Below are 10,001 nucleotides of genomic sequence, written 5' to 3'. Positions count from 1 at the left end.
GGCGTCCTTTTATTTAAAGCTAAGATTCTGGTAAGTGTTGGAGATAAATGTGATCAAACCTTTTACAATACGAAGTTTGCTAGTTTGCTCTGACACACAAGACAATTTTTCAACCACTAATTCTCCCCCTACCCCAAGAATATCTTATGTCAATGCAAATAACTCCCACTAGCACGGAAAACTACACCACTTATCAAAAGTTGTGTATGGGGATAAAACGTATTAACCCACACTGGCAGAATGCCAGTGCTAACACAGACTTAATATTGCCTGACATTTCTTGGAAACTGCAACAAAATTCAGGGCTTTGAATACCAGGTTAATACTCCTTTTAACTTCAGTCTCCCATGGACCTGGCAAAGACCACCCAAAAAATGTACCACAGAATCAACACTGTAAGATCAATACATGCAGTTTTCTAGATTTCAGTGATGATCTTTATCTACACGCATCCCTCCATCAAGAACTACACAAATTACTTATCACGTTACTTTATTCCCCCCTTGCTAAACCTCAGCAAGCAATGTTGCAAGAGAACCCCTTGCCTAAGCAAGGATTAAGTGATTTGTAAAACTGACAGTGAAGTTTTACAATTAGAAATGGGGAGGTCTGTGCAGAGGTGCTCAGCTTTTGCGTTTCACAGAGTCACGGGCTCTCTCAGGCCTGCAGGGAGCTCTGGAAATGCTGTAGTCCACCCCCGCACTCGAAGCAGGTCGCTCAGGACACTGTCCATTCCAGGTCTGAGTGCCTCAGAGAGGAAACCCTCTCTGGACAACCTGTTCCATCTTCACTGCATGTTCTTCCCCCTTATGTTTAAATGGAATTTCTTGTATTACAATTTGTGCCCACTGACTCTTGTGCCTTCACTAGATAAAACCAAGAAGAGCCTGACTCCCTCTTCTTTAAACTCACCAGGTATTCACACACAGTGATAATTTCCCTCTGATAAGCAACATCTATGCTCTCCCTTGTCCACCAAGTCTCATTGTCCCTCACTGTCAGCGATTTAAACCGCCAACTGACTCTTATTTTACAAGCTAAAACTAAGACTTATGTAGGAAAAGAAAGCTAAGCCACATAAAATGCTATTGCTCACAAGGCAGAGCAGTGTTTGAATTACAGGTGAAGGGAAAAGGAACAATCTCTTCAGAAATACCAGTTTGCTCACAGATGATGTTCAGGGAGGGCAAGAAGGCACGATGAGAAAACTTAACCAAAAGATTTTTTTTTTCCCCCAGTAAATTTGTTTGTTTAAACAGAAAAAAACCACTGTTTTGAAGACATCATTAAATGTGAAGGCATAACAAATAAGAGCCAGAGAAGTTTCCCAGAATGACATTGTACTCGTACACAGAAGCTGATTTGCTGAAACGAACTTTATTAATTTCTAGTTTTATTTTTGCAGAGTACTTCCTCTCTCCAAAGATGTAGCAGGTTTACATTAGTACCAGTCAAAAAGGTAGCCCGAGAGGCTTTGATTCTCAGGGCCTGCAGCTCTGAGGCAACAAAACCGAGGCACTGCATTCAGGAGGCATCCCCACAGCAGCTCCCCGGCCAGGAGCCAGAATCCTTCGGATGTAAGAATTGCTGCACTGGATCAGACTAAACTCAATGAATAAGTGATATAAAAGATGGCCGTGCATACAGGTGTCTAGAGGAGAGCAAAAGAACAGACCCCTGTTTAGCCTGCTAGGAGGAGGTCTACTAATCTGGAATTCACATCCCAATCAAGAAGCTCGGTAGTCAATCTCTAATACTTCTTTGAACTTATTTACATATCTTTAACCTTCAAGTGGTGAGTTGAAATGCTTTGTTACTCTGTTTATGAAAAAGCATGTCTTTTTATTCCTGTATTTGATAATTAAGTACCTCCCAGTTCCACACTGTCAACAATGAAGAATCGCTCCATAATTTTATTCAGTTCATTTATGATGTTATAGATGCCCACCCAAGCCCTCCTTGCTCTTTCCCCCTTTAAGTCAGGACCTGTTCAGCCTCTCTCGACGATTCCTTGTTGTTCTCAAGCTGTTTCCCTCACGATCCCCTGTGTTTGCTTTACCGCCCTGACAGCGCTGACAGCACTGTCCGGAGCGACCTCCAAATGCTAAATTACACCTCGTAATCACTTATACCGCTATTTTCCCAAACGCGGATTACTTCGCATTGATCAGGACTGCATTTATCGGTCAGTTTATCGGGAGATTCCCCTCACGCTTCCAGGCCGTCCCCGACTCCAACCGCTCCCGGTGAAATCCCCTCAGGCCTCGGGCCGAGCCCGCCCAACCCTCTTTCCACTTCGCTCCTGGAGACGCCAGGTCCCCGGGGGAGGCCTCTCCTTCCAGCGGGACCGACCTTCTCCTCCTCCCACCACTGCTCTCTCCTCACCGATCGTTACGCCGCAGGATCCGCCCCAGCGACAGGCAACGGCCGTCGCCTCAGGCGCTCCCGCGCTCCCCCGGCCCGGCCTCTCCCCGCCGAGACCCGTCCTCGGCCGCTCTCACCTACTACTCCGGACAAGGCCCCTCACGCCCGCCGCCGGCGGGGCGCTCCCCGCTCCTCTCCGCCGCTACCCCCAGGCGCCCCGCTCCTCTCCGCCGCTGTCCGCCGGCCCCCCGCTCCCATAGGGCTGGGCCGCCGCCTCGCCGCTGTTCAAATCTAACCGCCGCCTGCCGCGCCTGCGCACCGCGCCAAATTGCCGGCGTCACCACGGCGGAGAGGCGCTCGACGGCGGCCACCGTACAGCATGGCGCCCCTAGCGCTCCGTACAACATGGCGCCCTCCACGGAATCCGCCCGATGCCTGCCATTTCGGGATTTCCCCTCGCCAGCTCGCTCCGCAGCCGCGGCTGTGAGGCCGGGGCGGCAGCTCCCGGACCGCGCAGGGTTGCTCGGACCCCGCGGGGTAGCCTCGCTCTGCGTCGTGCCGACGAGGGGCCGAGCCGCCGGCGCCATCTCGCAGAAGGAGCAGCGGGGAGCAGACGATGCTAGGAGCTGATGCATTCTTCCTTATAGGCTGGGCGAAACACAGCGCTACCGAGACGAGGTGGCCGAGTGGTTAAGGCGATGGACTGCTAATCCATTGTGCTCTGCACGCGTGGGTTCGAATCCCATCCTCGTCGAAAACAAAGTTTTTTTTCCCTCCCATTTAATTTTTCCCCCCGCCCCCCACCTCTCAGGGGACCGAGGCGCTCGCTGTCGCTCAGGGCGCGGCCCGGCGGCCCCCGCCCGCTCGCCCTCCGGCGGCAGCCCCGTTCCGTGGCGCGGGGGAAGGCTTGAAGGGGAACCGCTCCTCAGGGGTAGGCCCCAGGCGGGGCCTGCGTCCCGCGGGGACACTCCTCAGGCTCCTGCCTCCCCGGGGCTGATACTTTAACCATTACAGGAAAAAAAAAAAAAGAAGAGGAAGCAAAACTGCCACTCGGGGCAGCCACCATGGCTGTGGCAGTGCCAGGACAGTGTCCCCGGGGGTCTGGATCCTTGTGGGATCGCTGCCTGCTGCAGGGTCGGCTGCCTTCTCTCTTCTCCTCAGACACCAGCCATGCTGCAGAGCCACGACACCACCGGGAACAAGCCACTTCTGAATCTATTCTTGCAATCCCAACAAATTGTTATCTTTGGGCTGGCCTAGTCCTTAGTTTTGGGTAAATATTTGCTCCAGCCAAACTGAGCCCAGTGCCTCACTGAATGTTACGTCAAGGTTTGCTTTAGAAAAGCGATTATCGCACTTGGCCTTGCTTTTCACAAAGTTACGACAGCTTAAAAAGCATAAATCATTGCACTGAAAAGACACTGGAAAGCTTTTCTTCTCTGCCTAATCCATCAATAGTTAAATTTCAAAAAATCTGGAAGTAGAAGTTAATGAAACACAGAACTCCCACGAGACAGCCCTGCTCCAGGAGTTAAACACATCATCACAGCTGGGGAAGGGGCCTCTCACATAATTTACTGTAACAGCTCTGCCAGCCCTCCAGGCATACGCTGCAGCAGGTTTAACTACGCTTAAATCCTTGTGGAAATTAGACTATACTAAATCCCCTGTGGAGAATGGCCAGATCATGAGTCCATAGCCTCACAAATAGCACCCATAACGGACCAGTTAAAACACAGCTGGAAAAGCATTACTGTGTGGAAGATGGGCGTCTTGGTGACATTTTAGGAGTTAATTCTGAGCCAATCTAGTGGACAGAGCACAGCAAAGTTCCCACCAGGGTTTGCCAGAAGATGCACATCCTCCTGGTCCTTTGCTATAGCATAAAAAGATGTATTGAAATAAAACTGTAGCAGAGAAAGGACTTCTTCCAGGACCTACACCTTCTACAGATATTTTATGCCTGCAATTACCCCACACCCAGGACACAGTATTTACCTCAGACCTACTCTTCAGTGAGAATTTATCACAAGACATCTCTAATAGTAACCTCTCCCTATTAGTAAAACAGTAAAACACTGTCTTTTTGCGCATGTTCACAGCACTGAACTGAAATAAAATATGATGCAATTGGCTCCCTGTGAAGTCAACCTTAAATTTTCATTATTCAACGTATCTTGAAAGCAGAAGCCCAGGAGTTTCTTGACCAGCAAGGTATAATAATTAAAAGATGCTAACTGCAGAAAAAGGGAAAAAACAGCACTGAGCTCCAGCTCCACATCAGGCCCTTCAGCCATCCAGTCTCCATCTACTGGCACACGTCAGTAAAAGCCCTTTCAGATGCTTACTTCTTAGAGAAGAAAAAAAAAAACCCAGACAATGTATCTTGACACCTCAAAGTCTAATTTAAATCTGTTGCCTCTACATCTACTGCCTTTCCCTTGCCTCTAAAGCTACTATCAGCTGCAGACACCCTCATTCATACACTGAAGGTGCTCAAGTTTCATTTACAGTTACATGAAATAGGTGTTTCAGTGCATGAAAAATCTGGATGACACTAGTTTTTAGCATCATCTCTCCAACACAGGGGACCTTTTATCACCTTTGTTTAGCAAGGTGCACGTAGCCAAGTACTAGACCCGGCCTTAATACATGATGGCATGAAAAAAATAAAATAAGATCTATGGTTAAATTAGAATCATGAGAGACCCTTGGTAGGATGTGGAAGAGCAAAGCTCAAGCCTGAGTGAACTTTTATGGAAACATTCAACACGTCAGCTGGATGATCCAGGAGAGAAAGAAATCACTCCGCTACCATGAGCTATTGGGAGAAGCAAGCACTGGTTTATTCTGTTTTGGTACACAAGTCCTGATCCTGGTAACATCATCAAGTGATTCCAGGAGCCTTGCCAAGAGGAAGGCAGGCATTCCCATGGGCCTGGCCAACCTCAGGTGCCCAGCATCCCACTCACAGACACCTGGGAAGCAGCAAGTTCTCCAGTAACCTGTGTGAAATGGGCAAACCAGTCATGAAAGATCTGCATGAAAACCACATCCTGGGGGGCTGAGAAACAGCCAAAGCTCCTTGGACCACAGTACAACAAGGAGAGATCATCTGAGACAGGACCACGCTCCAGCAAGGCTGCTGCCACACTTGCTGAACACTATCAGCTCCTCTGGATTCCTTTCTTCACCTTTAAAAAAGGCTTCTTTAATATTTCAGTTGTGTAGAACACCATGCGTGTGCCCTAGTAGGAATGGGTGTGGAGAGAGGTGGCTACGGAGCAACAGAGCTGGAGACCACTGTCTGCAAACAGTCCTGAGACAACATGGCTCTTCCCTGGTAAAGATTCTGATTGTCTACAGCAGTCACTGGAACTGGTCATTACCACTGATGACACATACGGAAAAGAGGGGAAGAAAAAAAAAAAAGATAAAAAAGAACCTGAGACAGCAGAATTATTATAATCCTCCCAGAGGCCAAGAAGCAACCACATAAACACTGATGAAAATAAGAACTATAGTGATATTGATCATCCTGGAAACATATTAATATAAAATGTATATTAAAAAAGTCTTCTCGTTCATAAAACAGCTTTTGTTTTTCTTTAAAGCTGATAGTCACACTGAAGTGATATTAAAAACAATTCCACGCCAATCAGAAACAACCTGCCTATAGTATGGTTTAAAAAAAAAAAAAATAATAGAAGTTGGCAGACTGAACTCTAGTTTGGATTTTGGCTCCAGCCTGAAGATGTTTTCAATGAGGCACAAGAGATTGAGATCGACCGGTTCTCAGAAGAGAAGCCAGATGTTTCTGAGAAGGCAGGAGATACGTCACAGGGGAGGTTGCAGAACAGAAAGGCAAAAAATCTACTAAATCAGCCTCTGTGTAAATCTCATGAAGACAAAATCAGACTAGTACCTCCAAAAATAGGCCCAACATAAAGGGATCAGTCCCTAGAGTTACTAACTTTAAATTAAGTAATTATTTGAACCAATACTGAAAGACCAATTTCAAAGCAAAGTCTACCTTGCTGACAAACAGCAAGCACAAAATGGATCACCTTCACAGTGCTCTGGTTTTACCTTACACTGTTCTCTGAGTTTTAAAATCTGCCTGACAATAAAATACAGTAAGAACAGTTTTGTGTATGACACAACATCCAGCATATTGAACGACATTCCAGCAGCTCTTACTGTAAGATACAACAACACAGCAGTCCGGAAGAAAAATCAGTTGCTGACTTTTAAGTGCATGCACTTAATTATCTGTGTGGACCATCAGCAGCAGACCCAGAATACGTGGAGGTGAAAGGCAAAGCTGCCTGTGCCAAGTGGTGGTTGGTGCCCTGAAGTGCTAATTCACCGAAGGGCAGCATGAACCCAGCATTGTAGCCCCGTCTTCCCGCTCATTTTGACAGTGCCTGCCGGCAGTCAGGACAAGTCTCCAGCCCCAACAATCCTCCCCACCCCATCTCAAGTCACAGGCAGTTCGTTCACCTCAACCACATTGAAAAAGTAAATTTTAGGTCTTCACAAGACGCTTTCTTGGCCAACAATGTCCGTAGACATTGGACATCCTCAGTCATTCCTCCCAGTCTTCCATTGCCCACTCGGGCATCTTAGAGCAATACTCAAACTCTGCTCCCTTATAGCGCAGGGCGTGTAGGTACATCACCAGCTCCTTAGGAGATGGGTCCCGCCTTGTAATTTTACACTCCACACATAAAGGGTCTTTCTCTTCTGAACTATTTTCTCCCGTTTGCCCATCCTGATTCTCACATGAATCAAGTTCTTTATCTTTTTCAAGCGTTTCCAGGTTGGTATCAGAGTTCAGTGGACAAGCTGCTATGTCATTTCTCTCAGGATCCTTCGTGTCCTCGGCAGGGCAGTTCTCATTTATAGGATCAGCCTGCGCAGGCTTTGTGCAGTCACTCACATTACCACAGTCTTTATTTTCAGCACTAGAGTTCAAGTCCTCCTCCGAAATACCCAAGATATCCAGGCTTTGTTTGGAACGATGCTCCTCTACTAGTGCCTTAAGGAGTTCTTCATCTGTTTTATCGATCTTGCCACCTTTCCCCCTGTCAGGGCCCCAGGCTTCCATGTTATAGATGGGGTCATTGACAATAGGGTACCCCAAATACTGCAAATGGACCCGGATCTGGTGCGTGCGGCCCGTACGCGGAAGACACTTGACGACGCTGGTCTTGCCATTGTAACTGAGTCTCTGGAAGATGGTTTTGCAGAATTTCCCTTTGGGATCCACACGGCACACTCCCACTTTGTAAGAAACAACCAGTATGGGCTCTTCACAGACTACTTCATGTTCTGGAAACTCCCCCACCACACGACAGACATACTCCTTTTCCAGCTATGGGGAGACACAAGAGTAAATCTCAGAAAGCAAAACAGAAAACTGTCTCCGTCCTGATTATATCTGAGTCCCATCCTAGCTACTCCTCTCTCTCTCTTCAATGAAATACATTTGTAGGCAACATACTGCCCAAATTTTATTACAACAGAAAAGGCAAAAAAAGTAAAATCAGCTATTTAAATCCAAATTTCTCTCATACTTTCCCCAACTAGTCAGGAAATCAAGAACACAAGGGCCTGGCCTGTTTTTCTCATATGAAATTCAAGAGTCATCTCTCGGTGACCTTCAGTTTACAGACTTGAAGCAAATCCTGGAAGCTAGCACCCTACAGCTACTGCTCTGTTTGGGTCGAGAGCCACTGGAAAAATGAGGAAAAACTTCTAAAACTTTTAAAATTGAAAAAGTATTAGATGACTGGCACATTTCCACTTACAAATAAAACTGCTGTCTAACTGTTTTTCACAATCCCAGTCAGTTTGCATAGTCCCTTAGGGAAGGGGATCCTTTTCAATCTAATATCACCAAAATCAATTAAATTTTTACTCTTTTTCTCTTGTCTTTTTCTCTTGATGTTTCTCATGCTTAATACAATAAGAACAGTAAGATGACCACAAGCTGTTTTGGGAACTTGTGCTCATTTAGACCAAAGATTTGGCTGACTTTGGACCTAACCTGTTTCAAGACAATACCACGCAAGGGATTCCAAAAACCACAGCAGCCCTTGGCTCTCACCTGCCTCTCCCGAACCTGCTCATCGATCCTCTTGGATACCTCTGCAGTCTTGGCAAACATAAGCACTCCCGAGGTCATGCGATCCAGTCGGTGAATGGTGTGCAACTCCTTCAGATCATGCTCTTTGCCCAGGATGAAGATGACTGTGTTGTGACGAAACCTGCCGCAGGGATGTACTGGCAAAGAGGAGGGTTTGTCTACAACCACCACCTCCTCGTCCTCCACCAAAATCTGGATAGGCTGGGCAGTGACCGGTGGCTCATGGCGATGCACCGTATTCCTGAGAAAATCATTATTCTGCAAGAAAGACAGACAACTAGCGTGAGTCCAGCCTGCACAACCACCCCATCTGGCCACACATAGTGGGGGCTTAATATTGGGGGCGGGGGGGGAAGGAAATGAAAGCCCCTTTGTCCTGAAACCCACGATTTAGCACAACTCTGCGCATCGCCATCTGAATTCGGTAACTTGGCTTGAGCACAGCCCTGTGCCTCGCCCATTCGCTGGGGGCTGAGCAGGAAGCTGTGGGGCACGCTGGCTCTGCATGACCTGCACACTCCTGACCCCTCCGGGGTAAGGATTCCCCGGGAGACCCCCATCTCCCCTTCAACACCCCAAACTTTAGCACTGTCACAGGGTGATTTCACTGCACTGATGATCACCAGGGTGACACTCATCGTTGTGGTCCCCCACGCCACGCTGGTTACCAGGACGCCTCCGGGCTGCCCAGACTGGCCCAGCCCCGGGGCGGGGGGTGCCTAGATGGACCCGGCCCCGGGGCACGGCTGGGGGGGGCGGGGGAGTGGGTGCCCACCTTGAGCACGATGTCCAGGTCGCTGACGGGTTCCTCGTTGAGGTGGAGGCGGCCGGCGCGGGCGGCGGCGCGGTAGTAGGCGAGGGGCTGGGCGCGGAACTCGGTGCTGAAGACGTGCAGGAGGCTGCGGCCCACCCAGCGGCCCTTGCAGTAGGTGCGGAAGTCGAAGTAGTAGGGCCGCACCTTGCGCAGCCCCCCCTCGAAATAGTACGAGGTCTCGGCGAAGTGCGCCGCGCCGAAGCTCACCCCCGTGCTCCGCTTCCGCGGCGGCGGCACGTAGCGCTCCCCGGCCGCCAACCGCCGCTTCTTCGGGGCCGGCGACACCGCTTCCTCCTTGTCCCTAGGGCCCGGCTCCGCCATTTCGCCGCCGCCGAAGCGGGGAAGGAACGGGCGCGCGGCCCGCGCGGCGCGGCGCATGGCGGGACGTAGCGACGTCGCGGCGGCGCGGCCAATCACCGCGAGGCCACGCCCCGCCGCGCCCGTCACCTCTCCCCGCCCTCCCGTCCCCTCAGGTGAGGGCTCGGCGGTGGAACCGCTTTATTTACCGGAAAACACCGGCGCAACGCCGCGCTTCCTGCCCTACGGCCCTTCCAGAAGAGCCCCTTACGGCTCCCAGCGGCCCACCCGCCGCTCTTAACCCGAGTCAGCCGCCCGTGAGGCCAAGCGCCAGCGGGAGATGGAAGGGCGCGTCAGGGAAAAGCCCAGAGACCA

At 49.7% G+C, this 10,001-nt stretch overlaps 1 protein-coding gene and 1 non-coding gene across 3 annotated transcripts; one reads left to right on the top strand and one right to left on the bottom strand.

Moving 5' to 3' along the window:
- The first annotated feature begins 3,036 nt into the window (after positions 1 to 3,036).
- TRNAS-GCU (transfer RNA serine (anticodon GCU)) lies at positions 3,037 to 3,118 on the top strand. The gene has a single exon. It is a non-coding gene; the product is annotated as a tRNA-Ser (tRNA).
- A 2,068-nt stretch (positions 3,119 to 5,186) lies between these two features.
- RPUSD2 (RNA pseudouridine synthase domain containing 2) lies at positions 5,187 to 9,738 on the bottom strand. 2 transcript variants are annotated; one of them, XR_012631041.1, is made up of 4 exons: positions 9,291 to 9,738; positions 8,477 to 8,773; positions 6,868 to 7,741; positions 5,187 to 5,755 (listed from the first exon to the last, which is right to left on the bottom strand). XR_012631041.1 is itself a non-coding variant. In XM_074885354.1 (3 exons), exons 1-3 carry the CDS (start codon positions 9,705 to 9,707, stop codon positions 6,953 to 6,955), a joined length of 1,503 nt encoding a protein of 500 aa, XP_074741455.1. In that variant the 5' UTR covers positions 9,708 to 9,738; the 3' UTR covers positions 5,187 to 6,952. The 2 variants fall into 2 exon arrangements, 1 of the variants encoding a protein (XP_074741455.1); XM_074885354.1 differs by having other exon boundaries at positions 5,187 to 7,741.
- Positions 9,739 to 10,001: the final 263 nt, after the last annotated feature.

This window comes from Strix uralensis, chromosome 15 (genome assembly GCF_047716275.1).
Source record: "Strix uralensis isolate ZFMK-TIS-50842 chromosome 15, bStrUra1, whole genome shotgun sequence".
NCBI lineage: Eukaryota > Metazoa > Chordata > Aves > Strigiformes > Strigidae > Strix > Strix uralensis.
This window is presented reverse-complemented; position numbering and strand designations above follow the sequence as displayed.